The sequence below is a fragment of the Anoplolepis gracilipes genome, chromosome 13 (genome assembly GCF_047496725.1).
Source record: "Anoplolepis gracilipes chromosome 13, ASM4749672v1, whole genome shotgun sequence".
Lineage (NCBI taxonomy): Eukaryota > Metazoa > Arthropoda > Insecta > Hymenoptera > Formicidae > Anoplolepis > Anoplolepis gracilipes.
The window spans coordinates 2340342-2355542 of NC_132982.1; the positions used below are offsets into that span (position 1 = coordinate 2340342).

The 15201-nt window shown below is 37.3% G+C and overlaps 1 protein-coding gene across 1 annotated transcript; it reads left to right on the plus strand.

Moving 5' to 3' along the window:
• Positions 1-18: 18 nt before the first annotated feature.
• Positions 19-13902, plus strand: LOC140672574 (uncharacterized). Its single transcript, XM_072904824.1, has 6 exons — positions 19-662; positions 11504-11603; positions 12481-12650; positions 12749-12823; positions 12929-12985; positions 13717-13902. Exons 3-6 carry the CDS (start codon positions 12597-12599, stop codon positions 13891-13893), a joined length of 363 nt encoding a protein of 120 aa, XP_072760925.1. The 5' UTR covers positions 19-662; positions 11504-11603; positions 12481-12596; the 3' UTR covers positions 13894-13902.
• Positions 13903-15201: the final 1299 nt, after the last annotated feature.

Genomic DNA, 15201 nt, shown 5'->3' on the forward strand with positions numbered 1-15201 from the left:
GCGAACGATTTCGATTGTTCTATTTGAATATTTACCATTGAATTGTATATTCTCGGGCTATAAATCACGGTGACAACGGGGTTATAACAAGAAGCAGTACACAGGAGACAATAGCGCAGGAATGCGATAAATACCGAGCGCGACGACAACAGAGTTCGGCCATCCTCGCGGAACCTCGCGGAAATCCGGAGAATCGGCCCGCCACGACAGGGCCGCCCGAAGGCAAAGGGCGAGAAAGGCGCCCTGACAACCAACGGAAAATTTGGAAAACGGCACAGGAAAGAGTGCCGTCCGGTCCTGAGGGGACCGACACAGGCATAAACGAGCCGTCGCCCCACCGGGAGAGGAGCACGCGAGGAAGCACGCCGAACCCGAGCGAGGCGAACCCCATGCGCCCCAAGGCCCGGGCGCTTGAGCACATGATACGTCCATGCGCGGAATCCCATTTGAGCGCGCGAAGCAAAAATCTCTCTCCCCGATAATGATAAGAGCGGTAGGGCGGCGGGGATATATAGAGATTCCTGAGGGCTTAGCGAGAGATTCGATCACGATTCATTAAAGTACGATCCTGTGACGAATCACGACGACTCTTGTTAGCGCAGATACTCGGTGCAATGCTCGCAAGGAAGACGATTGTGGACCACGTCGGGGAGTATTCACCGGTGAGGCTGTTTCGCATCTTTGCGAATCATTGTCACGCGAATTACGCCACCACCGACACGATCCGCGTAGTCGACCCCTCTGACTCGGGCGCGCTATCGCGGGAAATTAGTGATTTCGTTTCGTGCTGTGGTCTTTGCGTTTCGGGGTTAGAGAGCGACTGCAGTCAAGGGGCTCGAAAGGATCGTAAGGCGTTGGCTTACCCGACGTTATTGTTCGCCTCTTCACGAACCGACTCGTCGTGTCGAAAATTTACTTCGTTGTCGATTTTCTACGGTCTTCGTGAGTTGTCGCCAGGCGGAATCGCCAGATTCCTCCCGAGAGTGCTGTCGAGTGCCCGCGAAAAATCGTAGGATCTCAGTGTTTGACAGGTACGAAAGTGTGTGTTACCGCCACCCTGGTGGAGGAGCGGCGTAGCTGGCGCATGCGGAGGCTTAGCGGGGTCCGGGAAAGGACCAGCTCCCTCGTTCGTCAACGTACCTCTGAATTCTCGTGAGCGGACCATGCGATTTGCGTACGCCAAAAGGGGCCTCGATTCTCGACCACCAGTCTCGTCGCGGGTTTCACCTAGCGATTCGCTATAGCCAGGGCGATCGGCTGTTGGAGGCGCGAGCTGTCGACGGTGTACCCGCCTCAACCATCTGGCTACGCTATTTCATTTCTTGCAAGTACGCTGGTAAACGGTGCGAGGTTGTAGCGACCGCGATTTTGTTTTGTATTGTTTTCTCGTCATGTTCGCGGCATTCGCGCCGATATTGTAAGCGATTGTCGTGTTTTAGGTTATTGTCTTGTCACCAGTTTGTCGGCGTTTCCGCGACGGTACAAACCGTCGTCGCGTATTCCTCACGGGGTGCGTTCCGTATTAACTCACGAAGTTTGTTAACGTCTATTGTTTCGTTCATACCGCCGATATCGAACGAGCATCACTAATGTATTTTGATTTGACCGGCGACTTTCCGAGTAGTTCGACTGAATAAAATTATCACTACGTTTTTATAATATTAACTCAGTGTTCTAGTTGAGAAAGGGGTTCCCCCTACTCGCAGCCTATTAACCCCCTGGTCTTCCTTCGGAAACAGTACCCCTCACAATCGACCCTCCCCTCTACCGTTAGGCGAGCTAGCCCGTCGTGACGGACGGAGAACAGGAAGAACAAAGCAGAGTAAGGTGAGAAGAATGAAAGTGGAAATGAAGAAGAAAGGGTAAGGAGAGATGGAGGAATCAAGACAGATGAGGATCGAAATGAAGGAGATGATGGAGTGCAGAGGGAGAGAGATGTAGGCGGTGACAGGTGGAGGTTATGTGCGAGTATCGGATAGAAGAGAGAAGAGAAATCAAGTGAGGAGGAGCGCAGAGGAAAGATAGAAGGGAAGAGATGTAATGTAGGAAGAAGAGGAAAGAAGGTGGAGGAAGTGAGACTACTGAGGAGTGAGGTGAAAGAGATGAAAGAGTGGCGGGGGGGAGATCCTAGTGATGATGAAGAGAATGTAGTCAAAGAGGAAGGGAGAAAGAGAAGGAGGAGATTGGAGACAGAGAGGAAGAAAAGGACAGAGGACCAGAGATGAAGAGACGGAGAAAGCAGGAGGAAACGGAGGAAAGAGAGAAGAAGAAAGAAAAGGAGAAGCATAAGAAAAGGGGGGAGGGGAGAAGAGAAAGGACAGAGAGATGGGAGAGAAAGGGTGAGTCGGAAGGAGGAAAAGGGGATCAGTATGTAAGGTTGAAAAGGGCCAGGCACAGAGAGGAAAGGGAAGGAAGTAGACTGAAAAAGGAGAGGCGAATGTTGCGGGGAGGGAGGGGGAAGATAGGGGCGCAATATTGTTAATAACAGCGAGATAGATGAACGGGTAGAGGAGAAAGGCGAGAGGGAGAGAGAGCGAGAGAAAGTGGAAAAGAGTGAGGGATTGAGATAGAGTGTGAGAGAGAGAGGGAGAAAGAGAAGGAGAATGGGATATGAGAGAGAGGCTTCTTGTAGAGAAGTGGGTAGCAAAGGGAGAGAGGGAGGGTCGGAAAGGAGAGAGGAAACGGAAGGGACGAGGTAGGAAGGGAAATAACATGTGAGGTCATACAATGGCCAGGCTCGCGGAGGAAAGAAGGAAGGTGTATAGCAAGAGGAGGCAAGAGAACAAAGGGGATAGAGAGAAAGGAGAGAAGGGGAAATAGAGAGAGAGAGAGAGAGAGAGAGAGAGAGAGAGAGAGAGAGAGAGAGAGAGAGAGAGAGAGAGAGAGAGAGAGAGAGAGAGAGAGAGAGAGAGAGAGAGAGAGCGGAGAAATGATGTTTTTGTAAGAAACGAGGTATATTGTAAGAGTGCGGAGAGAGCGGAAGGAGAGTCAAAAAAAGGGGAGAAGGAAAGAGAGGAAGAGGAGGGAAGGTAGTGAAGGATAAAGGGACAGAGAGGAAGGAGCGGACAAAGTAGAAAGAGAGCCGAAGGAAGGAGGAAAGAGGAAAGAAGAGAGAAGAGGGAAAGAATGAAGAAAGGGGAGAGAGGATGAGAAGAGGGATAAGAGATGAGAGAGAGAGGGTGGGTTGTGAGGAGGGGAGAGGGGAATAGTGTTGTAAAGTCGTACTATGGCCAGGTTCAGAGAGAAAAGGGTAGGGGAGCAGGTTAAGAGGATATGAGGGAATAATGGGGAGTTGGGAACGAAGGACAGAGGACTAATAGTGAAAATAATTTTGTATATAGGTAAACGTAAGGGATGCTGTGTGAGTGCGAGAGTGAGGGAGACAGTGAGAGGAGGCGGGTGTGTGTGCGAACCTCGGGGGACGAGGGGGCTGGGGAGCAGCCGCTAGGGCTCCCAAGGGAGGGTATGTTAGGAGAAATAGGTTAAGTGACTGTGGACGTAGATGTAAAAGATTGTAACCCTAAGGGGATCGATTGAATAAACTACTACTACTACTATTATATAATATACATAATATATATAAATAATTATAGATGAAATTTATAAATGCATAATATTATATTAATATATAAATATGCAAGTTGCAAACCCATGTGGAATTGTATATGCATTGTAAAGTACATGCTTAGATGGGAATGCTTCGCCCCGTCTCCATAAAAAAATATAACAAAACTTGAGAGCGTAGAAACTACCAAGGATGACAGTACTGTGTGGAAGTTTCAATGCTATTTTCCTAAGCTATTTGACTGAAGCGTTGCTAGACAAATGGCTCAATGAATCGTGCATCGATGCATTCAGTATTTATTTTGTAAGATTATGAATAAAAAATTATAAATGTAGTGTAAGAATTTGGACATAGATTGAATTAAGATTTTACATTGAAACTTCCACACAGTACTGTCAGCCTTGGTAGCTCTCAAGTTTTGTTATATTTTTTTATGGGGACGAAGCTTCGCCCCGTCCCCCTATGCACTCCTATCTAAGCGTTCTTTTCTAACATGTACCTAAAGTACATAACCCCGAAAAGTATATATAAAACTTATGCGTCATCATTAGTAGGATGACAGTCACACTGATTGGTTGAATTTAAAACAATGTCACTCACAAACGAGTTTTTTATAGCAGCCATATTATATATCTATCCCCTCCTTTTCTCTATCCTACTAATGTTGTACATATTTTTCGGGGTCACTTTTTAGGTCTATTATATAAGGAAGTTAACGGTCTAGTTATAGTATAGAAATTTGTGACTAGTAGCCCTCGAGCTGAGTACGGATGTGTAACGTTGTGTCGGCAGTTACTGCAATTGGAACGCGACTTGTGTCGCCATGTGCATAAAAGTGTCTAGAGATTTCTCAATTGGAAAGCATCCTGTGTAAAGTAACATTTTCCTCTCCTTTCGACAGCTGTCAAATCGCGTGTTTTTCCGCATTTCAAGGGTTCATTTCGGACTCAATTTACAGTTATTTATCAATTGTCAGGAGGAAGGATTACCAGCTGTCCATTTTTACAAGTGTGCTGAAGAGATCGGTAGTATTATTTCGTTGAAATATGTTTTTATTTACATGTCAGTCGCAACATAAATCAGGGTATCATTTCTCGCTATTTCTCGCTTGTCACGATTTCAATATGGCCGCGGTGACTACTCAGCCTTAATTTAATTGGATCGGGTGATATTCCGTTTAGATATGTCACTTCTTTTTTTAGAAACTCACATTTGTCGGGCTGTAATTTTAATCGATTTTCACGTAATCTTTTTAATACTTCGATTAATCTTTTATTGTGTTCCTTTAGACTAGTTCCAAAAATTACAATATCGTCTAAATAAACTAGACATTTTATCCCTTGTAGTCCGCTTAACACGGCGTTCATTAATCACTGGAATGTAGCGGGTGTTCTTTAATCCAAACGGCATTCTGTTAAATTCATAGTGTCCGTACGGCGTGGAAAATGCTGTTTTACTTTTGTCGCTTTCTTCCATCTCGATCTGGTAATACCCTGAAGCCAAGTCGAGAGTAGTAAAATATTTTGCGTTCCCTAATTGATCTAGTATGTCTGTAATATTCGGTAGAGAGAATGAGTCGCCTATTGTTAGGTCGTTCAATTTTCGAAAATCTATCACCACTCTAAATTTTTGTTTTCCGGATGCATCTAATTTCTTCGGAACAACTAATAAAAGTACGTTCCATTGACTCACGCTTGCCCTAATTATTCCATTATTCAGCATCTCTTGCATTTGTCGATTGACTTCCGTCTTATGCTTTTCGGGCAGTCGATATGATCGTATGACCGGTGCGCTATCTGCTCGTGTTGCAATTTGATGTGTCACCGCGTTCGTACATGTGAGTGACTCTCCGTCTGTGTGGAACACGTTGCTGTATTCCTCGCAGATATCTCTTATCGCTCTTTCCTCTTCCATATTTAGGTGTTTGGTACGGAACTCTTTTAATATTTTCTCGGTGTGTCGTAGGCTTTTCTTTTCCGTTTTCGAGTGTGCGACATTTATCTCCGTTGTTTCTTCGGCTTCAATTTTCTCAATTGCTATCTGTGACATTGTAATTTCGACTTCGTTTTCATTCGTATTTATTACGCTCGCGGGATATAAAAATTTTTTGGGATTACTAGGCAGTTTCCTATAAATACGCCTGGTATTATTTCCTCTGCTCGGGTTACTCCCATCATGTTGATTGTCGTTGCCACTTGTACTATCGTCTCGCTCCGAGGCTGTAACGTGATCTTTTGATAAGGATATAGTCTCAGTACATTTCGTCTGATTGTCAGCTGTTTCGTTCAGTAGTTGCATATCGCTTCTTGTTTTTTGAGAAAGTCTATTCCTATTATTCCCTTGTATTCAATCGGAAAATCGTCTTTTACGACATAAAATCTATGTTTTATCTTTTCGTCTTGTAACTTTATCGTCGCGTTTATCCGTCCGATGGTATATACCTGGTGTCCCGTCACGCCCGTAAGGGTTATTTTGTCTTCGGTTATCATCGTTTCTCCTTTTAGATTTCTCACTTTGATAAGAGAAATGGCTGCTCCCGTATCGCATAATAAATTAATTTTTTCTCCTTTCGCCTCTCGCATGGGTAATGCAATTAAGTCTAGTCCTGTGTGTGAGTGAGGCGTTCGTCTTACGTGTGATACGTGATACTCGGCGGCAAATCAACGTTGCTTCTTCTCTTCTTTTTCTTCCTCATCGCTACTTCGAGCGGAATCAGATCTCTTTTTTCTTCTTTCATCGTTATACCGATTTTTATTTTCTCGTGGCGTTTGATTTCGTTTCGTACGATTAGATTGGTCCTTATACGGTCGTCCGTGTAATAGCCAACATTCTTCTTGCTTATGTCCGGTCTTTTTGCAGTGGTTCCTATATTTATCAACGGTATTTACGCGCGAGGGTCGCTCTGGTTTTGGTAACGAAAATCGCGTCGCGTATTGACTCGTACGGCATTCTCGTCCGTAATGCTCCATTTTTCCGCATTTCTGACATTGTGCGGTCCTTTTACTATCGTGATTATACGCGAGCGTTGCAGCGTTCTTTGGTCGCGCGCCAGCACATGTTGATCCCTTGATCTTCTCTTCCGCGCTCGCGGCTTATATCGCTTCTTGCAGTGTTATGTATCCTCGAGAACGTACCATAGTTTTAATGTCATCGTGTAATCCGATTTGAAAATTCTCTAAGGCTTGCTGTTGTATAATTTTAAAGATTATTTGCTTGTGCTCCGTAGTTTTGTTCGTCTAGCATTGACTCGTATAATTCTATGGCTAATTTGTCCGTTCGAAGACCGTATGCTCTCGCGCTTTCGTCGGTTTTCTGTTTTAGCGTGTTGAATTCTATCTGCAGATGTGTAGTGCTCTTTCTACTAGCATAGCACGCTTCTAATTCTTGCTTCAATTGTACAAAATTTCGGATTTTTTGCGTCTAGAAATCTAGCATCGCTCTGCCTTTTAATTTGGTGCATAGTACGGCATCTAACAGGGTGACTTCGTCTAATGGGTCAATATTTTCAACTGCGTATGTAGTCGCGCTTAAAAATTCTTGTAATTTATTTGGCGATCCATCAAATTCCGGTATTAGGCTTCGTGCCTCTTTTAAAGATAAATTTCCGCGTCCTCGACGGTGTCGTACATCGTCGGGCGAGTAGTCTTCCTCAGCTTCTAGGATTTACTAGCGTCAGGTGTCCATTGTTGCGCGTTTCCTGTCTTTCTCTAATATAATCTATTTCGAGGTGCAAGTCCCGAATTTCCTGCATCAACATTTGTAGCATCTCTCTACTATTCTCGTTCATACCGCTTGTTCCGGGTCTCGGCTCGATGTGTCTCTGCGCACGTGGTTCCACCGATTCTTCGCCTATCTCGTTGTGTAATCGTTCGATTTCTCTATCTACCTCGTCGGCAGTGACGTTCGGTTGAGCTACCGGAGGTGTTCGGATCATGTTTCCTCTCTCGCGGTATTTTAATTCCGGATTAAAAATGCTCGAGTCGTAGAACGTTAATGAAAATTCGCGTCGGTGTGTTACACGGCTTGGTGTGCTTATCGCTGACTCGGCGTCGGATGACTGACCGTCTTGGTCCGCGATTACGCTACGATCTATTTCGTTGACCGAGAGTTCGCGTTCTGCTATTACGTTCGCTCCGAGTTTGCTTTCGGGAGAACTTTCGCTCGAGTAATATTCCTCTAACTGTCTGCGCACTCTATTACTAATGTCTCTAAGCGCGGTTTCTGCTATTCTTTGCGAGTTTCTTAAACTTTTAGCTATGGCTCTTTCCGCCGATCCGCTATGTAGCCACGATGTGTTTGCGCTATTATTTGGTCGTTCGCTTCGTCTTTCCGAAATTCACGTGTTACAATAATTAATTTCGTTCGACTTACATTAATATGATGAACAGCATTTTATTCGATCGCTCGCCCTCGCTGTTGTCTGTAGGTCGGTGCCTTCTCAGGTTGCAGTCCGGCTGCATCCGACGCCGAGTCAGCGATAAGCACACCAAGCCGTGTAACACACCGACGCAAATTTTTATTAACGTCCTACGACTCGAGCATTTTTAATCCGGAATTAAAATACCGCGAGAGAGGAAACATGATCCGAACACCTCCGGTAGCTCAACCGAATGTCACTGCCAACAAGGTAGATAGATAAATCGAACGATTACACAACGAGATAGGCGTACCGGGTTCGAGAAGTTTTCTGGTTGTCTTCCTCGTTGTAGTGGATGTGTTTGGTCACGACGTTTATTTCTTTTGCGTCACTTGTGCTGGCGAATCCCACCGCTGCTACCAATTAATGTTGTGCCCGTGCCGTGAGAATAGAGTCTTCTGGGATATTCGCCTAAAAAGTTAGAACTCAGGCAGCAAATGAACGCACTTTGTACTTGTAGTAAAAAAATATTTCGATCGTACTATTACACTTGTCTTACACTACTATTAAATTGCGTATTCGGTCGTCGTGATGACGAACCGTGTCGATGGGTAGGTTACTTATTACGAGCGACCGTGATGGTTCTCGCGATCGCTTTAATTTTGAGGGCGGAAGGATGAGGTTTTCCGGGTCGGAGCGCGAGATGTGCTCCGTGCTCGGGTGTCGTAATGCTTACTCAGCTTGACCGTGACTTGCTTTCTTTTTGGTCACGTCTTATTTTTCTTTCTTAATCTTTCTATTTAATTCTTATTTAATTTTCTTATTTAATTCTTCATCTAAAATTTAGATGTAACTTTTCATCAAATTATATCAATACATTTAATATTATAATATATATGTTTTCTAAGTATAGAATATTTGAATTGTTTTACAACCGTTATTTGTGATACGTTTGCTTTCTATAACCTTACTATTGTTTTATTATTAAGAATATCAATTTCACGAGTTCTATTTTATGGGATTACAAAAACATAATTAAATAAATGACAAAATAAAATTAATATTTCATTTATAAGTAAAATTATTAATGGATCGAATTGAAATGAAACAACTTTAACCATTTAATTGTGAAAATTATATTGGCGAGAAAACCTTATCATTATAGTTTTATTATAATATATAAAATAAATTTAGAAATTTTTAATTGCAGCTAAACTTATTACAATATTGTTTAAGAATTATAATTATATTCAGAATAAAAGTAGATATCTTTATGTTATAATATTATAACGCAACAGAAATATTTTTAATATATATGCAAAAGAAACGTTTGAAAAAAATACAATAAAAAAAAAATGTTCAAATTTTAGATAAATTATTATGTAAACAAGATAGCAGTGTACAGACATGATTACGGTAATTATAAGCTTTCGTAAAGATAAATGCTTTTTAAATCTCTTTTAATATATTCGTCTTATATGTGGAATAGTTATATTAAGAATGTGTTACAAAGAAAGAAAGAATTATGTTGCAAAAAACAACTTTGTTTTTAATAGCTACTCAAACTTTTGAGTAGCTATTAAAAATAAGATTTAGGTCATTCTTATTTACAGCAAGTAATGTAAGTAGAACGACCAAACTAGCCAATAATATCTTTATTTAATATTAAAACGACGTTTCGACCATTTTGTTGTGGTCCTTTTCAAGTTTAACTACAATGAATAACAAATAAATTATAAATTGAACCAAGACGGTAAACGCAGTAAATCAATAAAAAAAAAAAACCAAATAAATTTAGTACATACATTCGAGTGAACAAAGATGTATATCAATGTGTTGTACAGGTATCAGTTAGTTAAACATATTGATTTGACGAACCAACAAGTGACGGAACACGTCTTGTCAAAACTAATGTCGAAACTAAACTCTCGATTTTTAAAAAACATTTTAGACGACCTTTATATAATCTTGTCATAAATATTATGTAGATTTTCTGTGTCTTTTTGTAAGTTTATTGTGTTGTTAAATTTCTTGATGAAAAACATTTCTGCTATTTCTCTCTTTTTTATAAATTTCTCGTTATGTAAAATCTCTGGGCTATATCACTCAAAGTCATGTCCGAGTTCCGATCTATGCTTACTAATTACGGATTGACACGAAGGATGCAATTTGATATTTTTACAATGTTCGTTAAGCCTTGTGCGTAAATATCTTTTTGTTTGGCCTATGTAAAACGCATCACAATCCCTACAACGAATTTTATATATGACATTAGTTCTATTATCAATATTTAACATATTTTTGCGACGTCTGATCAATATGTTAAGCTTATTCGTTACTATCGACGCTACACTCAAACCCGTGTCTTGTATTGATCGGCGCAAACATGAACTAAAATCTTTAATAAAAGGTAGCAACATAAAAAAGTTTTTTGGTTGTAATTTATTGATAGATTCATCAGTGTTAGTGGTTTTGCGATTCTTCAAAACATATATTCTTTTTTGTATGTGTCGCTCAACAAATTTTTCCGGGAAACAATTATTACGTAATGTTTTATGAACTATATTTATATTCTCTTTGTGGAATCTGACATCTGAGAGTAGTAAGGCATGATCAACGAGATTGTATATAGTATTTATTTTGTACTTTGTTGGGTGGTTAGAGTGAAAGTTAATGTATCTTCCCGACCATGTAGGCTTCCTAAACCAATTGGTTATAAGTGTGTCGACACGCATAATCGTTGTATTTAAAAAACTAATGGAATTGTTATGTTCTATTTCAACGGTAAACTTCAATCGGGGGTGAAAATTATTAAAGGTCTTTATTATTTCGTCTAAGCCTATGCGCGGAACTACTGCGAAGATATCGTCAACATATCGATAATAGGTGGTGACGTTAAAACTTAAAGAATGTAAACAATATGACTCTAGGTCATCCATGACTATGTCGGCCAAAATCGGGGATAATGGAGAACCCATTGGACTTCCAAAAATCTGTTCATAAAAAAGGCCATTAAAACTAAAACTGGTCGAGTCTAAAATCAGTTCAATTATATGTAAAAATTGCGGGAGAGTAAAGTTCGGAAGTAATGTCGTTCCTGTACAACACATTGATATACATCTTTGTTCACTCAAATGTATGTACTAAATTTATTTGGTTTTTTTTTTGATTGATTTACTGCGTTTACCGTCTTGGTTTAATTTATAATTTATTTGTTATTCATTGTAGTTAAATTTGAAAAGGACCACAACCAAATGGTCGAAACGTCGTTTTAATATTAAATAAAGATATTATTGGCTAGTTTGGTCGTTCTACTTGCATTACTTGCTATTAATTGAGTACTAGCGATTGGAATTTAATAATTTGGAATTCTTATTTACTTTAGCAGAAGAACGAAAAAGAAGAAAATTTTAATCATTTTTTTCCGGCATACGTTTTCTTTTAATTCTACAGTATAAAATAATGAGGAAGATATGAAATAATGAGAAAAAAGGACCAAGTATAAAAAGTGTAAAAAAACTTTCGCTATGTTACATATATTTTACTTCATATAAAAAAGTATATTTTTATTTGTATTTCAGACACTTCCATTACTTACTACTGAACAGTACGTCACCGACATGGAGAGTCTTTTACAATACGTAGTCAGAAATTATACTGAAGTTTTAAAAAATATTAAAGGTGAACTTATTAACATTATAAAGAAAGTGAACTTAAAAAAAAATCTCTTTTATTCATGACAAATCTTTTGAAGGAAATAACATCAATTTCCATTATCTGATTTAATATAAATTAGAATTATAGAGCTTATAAATAGCAAATGAATTAATATTTGCATTAATAACCTAATCATAATTAATCTAAACGTGAATTGCAATCTATCTTCATTATCTGAATACAATTCTAACAGACATATAAAATTAATAAAATTATAAAATATACTTGTTATTTAATCAAAATAATAAATATTTCAAAAAAGGATGGATAAAATGGACTGATTTTTGCTCAAAAAGTGTTATTTACATACACTTTACGTTACGTTACACTTTTTTGGTTAATATCAGCCCATTTAACTCACCTCCTTAAATAATTCATTAATTTTAAAAATTATTCAAAATTATAAATAGATAAGATAAATAACTCAACTAAAAACTCTAAATATTACAGAGTAATATATTAAGAAAGAAAATAAGCAATAAAGAGCCAACCCGGATGTAGGACGTGAAATATTTTCCAACTAATAATTCAGATCATGTTTTATTAGATGTTTCGGTTTTTTATATGATTGTTTTATTGTTTATAGTCATTATAAATTACTGAAGAAGACTCGAAACGAGTCTGAAACGTCTAATAAAACATGATGTGAATTATTGGTTGGAAAATACTTCACGCCCTACATCGGCGTTGATTCTTTATTACCTATTGTTTTCCTTATTTATATAAGATTTTGTTCATAAAATATAACGAATTATATTTATATTGCATACATGCTATTATAATTTTCGACCTGTTTTATAACTTTTCTAAATTAGATGAAATATATTTTCTTCTATGACAGATCCAGTAGTAGACACCTAGCCTTTCATGGATACTGGGACTTCTACGTTATGTATTGTCGTTACATATTTAATATTTGTATTGAAGGCTTAGTTAGTTTTTCAACTAACAACTGTTATGATCTTACATAACACTTTTCAAGTGCTCTTCAGTATCTGGTTGATATTTATGGTAAATTTAATTCTGATTCCACATTTCTATCATTAAATGTGTACTAAATTGTAAAATTTAATACAAATTAATCTATAAAAATTATTTGCTTATTTCAGGGATTGAATATCATTATTAAGATGTTTTCTGATGGATACAATTCATCATATGATACAGAAATCAAATATGCAGTGGTAGGCGTTTTTTTCAAAAATTGTAAACTAAATTAAATTTTAACAATTTTCGATAAATATTATATATAATTTTAACAATATTATGTATATGTTTCGGACAAATAGTGGTTAACAGGTGGATGGTGGTATTTTTTCGGAAAATTGACCGAACTCCTGGACACGGTAAGAAAATATTTATGTACTAATAAAATTAACTAATATTTTAATAATTAAGACGTTTAATATGTATTGGTTGATTCACAAAAATTTTGCAAGGCAATTTGCATTCGTGTTTCTGTACTTCCGTTATCATTAAAAAATTACCATTATTTCATCATTTTATCGACAAAAGCAATCATAACGAAGTTTAGTTTGAAACACAAAAAAATACTGGGACAAGATAAAAAAGGTTTATAAGGAAAATATAATTTTTAATATAATATTTTGCCTTTGAAAGCATTCTTCGTTTTGAGGAAAAAACAAGATCAAGTGTCTTTTCTTCATATTTATCATCACAGTGCAACAGTCATTTCCTCATGGTTTTACTTGAAATACATGCCTGGTGAGCAAAGTGTATTTTGTAGGTACCTTGAATTCTGCAATCCACATTATTATGTACAGTTATTATTTCCTCGCGTCATTTGGCACCAAATACAAAAATTATCTCTGGTGGAAAAAATTTGTGACCCAGAGTCAGCTGGTAATTACCTCTCGAAATATTAAACAAATTATTCAGCATTATGTCATTTTCTCGATCTGTCAATAAAATCATGAGATTACATCTTTAAAATAAGATTTGTAACACCTTATATTTTAGACAATTTTTTATTTTATTTGTTTTTATTATTTTTTTTAATTAATATGTAAGTTTAATAAAAAAAATTAGTTAATGAAATTTTCTTTATAAATTTCAGATACAATTTGGAATATGGTTAATTTACGAGATACTAATAATTATTTTTCCTATTACATTAGTCATGGAATGCCGAGCACCGAAGTTTTTGATCTACTTCTTCATACTAAAGGCAATAATCTTTATTTATTTGTTCAGCGATTTTTATCAAAAAAGATATAAGACCAAGACGATCTAATAATAAAAGTTGATCTTGAACATATTTAAGAAAAAAATACGGACTTATACAAATACAAATTTGTTTATATCTAAAATTTTAAATAATAAACTTATATTTTAATAAAATGTTAAGATATATTCTGACAAAATGTAATCAGATAACTGTAACTTTACAGTGCAACAATTTTTTAATAATAATTGTGTCATATACTTCTAAAATTAAAAATGATATCTGTACATAAATATATAACATTAACGATATACAGAACTGTGCAATTTATGAGTACATAAAAAACATTTTCTGACTCGATTTTTATATAATACAATATCGAGATGATCACTATTTACGTTTAAACAAGGTATTTTAATGCGTTCTTTTAAGTTAACAGAAACAAGTATAGACAAAAATATACTTTATCATTGGACTTAGAAAAAGAAAAAAGGGAAGGAGAAGATAGTAAATGGGAAAAAGTAAGGAGAATAACATTAGAAAGAATAGGAATAGGGAAAGAGGTTCTAAAAAGAAGGAGAAAAGGGGGAGATCAAGAGATAGTAAAGACAGTATTGGAAAATATATGGATGCTAGAGAAGAAAGAAAGAAGGAAAAGGATTGAAAAATCAAGATACAACATATATAAAGAAATAATGACGGAGGATCTACCAAAATACCTGAAAGAAAAGAGGAAAAAGAAAGATGGGAATTTAATAGCGAGGTACAGATGTGAGAACGAGCCGAGGGGAAATCAGCATTGGAAAGAAATAGAAGAGAAGATGTGCAGAGTTTGTGGGAATGAAGAAGAGAGTTTGACGCATGTGTTAAAAGAGTGTCAATTGACAGACATCAATACAGGCGGAGGAACTTCTGAATGAGGAAGGGCGGGGATTAGAGATAATGAGGAAGATAGAGAGAAAGAGAGAGAGGGAGAGAGAGAGGGAGAGAAATGAGAAAGAGAAGAAGGGATAAAAGGGTGGCAAAAAATGAATAGTGTAACGACAGAATAAGTAGAAAAAGAAAGTATTTTTGCAATTTTAATTGTATGTTCATGTCAATCCCAATTTCAATTTTACAACTAAGTACTAAGTACAATTTGAGGTCTATGCTTATAGTTTAAGTTTTATATTTTATGTTTTTGTTTATATTATATATTATATGCTATTATATTGTAATCTTTATATTCTATACAAAAAAACACAAACAAAATGAACAATTTAACCGGAAACCATCCAAAGCCAAAAGCCATGGATTATTAATAAATAAATAAATAATAAATAAATAAATAAATATATTTTATCATTGAGATAATCCCATAAGAAATAGTCTAGTAAC

Bases quoted from the DNA above. Each gene is read 5' to 3' on its own strand.
- LOC140672574 (XM_072904824.1), top strand. From the start codon at position 12,597: ATGATCTTACATAACACTTTTCAAGTGCTCTTCAGTATCTGGTTGATA. The intron at 12,824-12,928 runs GTAGGCGTTTTT...TCGGACAAATAG, and splicing joins CAGAAATCAAATATGCAGTG to TGGTTAACAGGTGGATGGTG. The intron at 12,986-13,716 runs GTAAGAAAATAT...TATAAATTTCAG, and splicing joins TGACCGAACTCCTGGACACG to ATACAATTTGGAATATGGTT.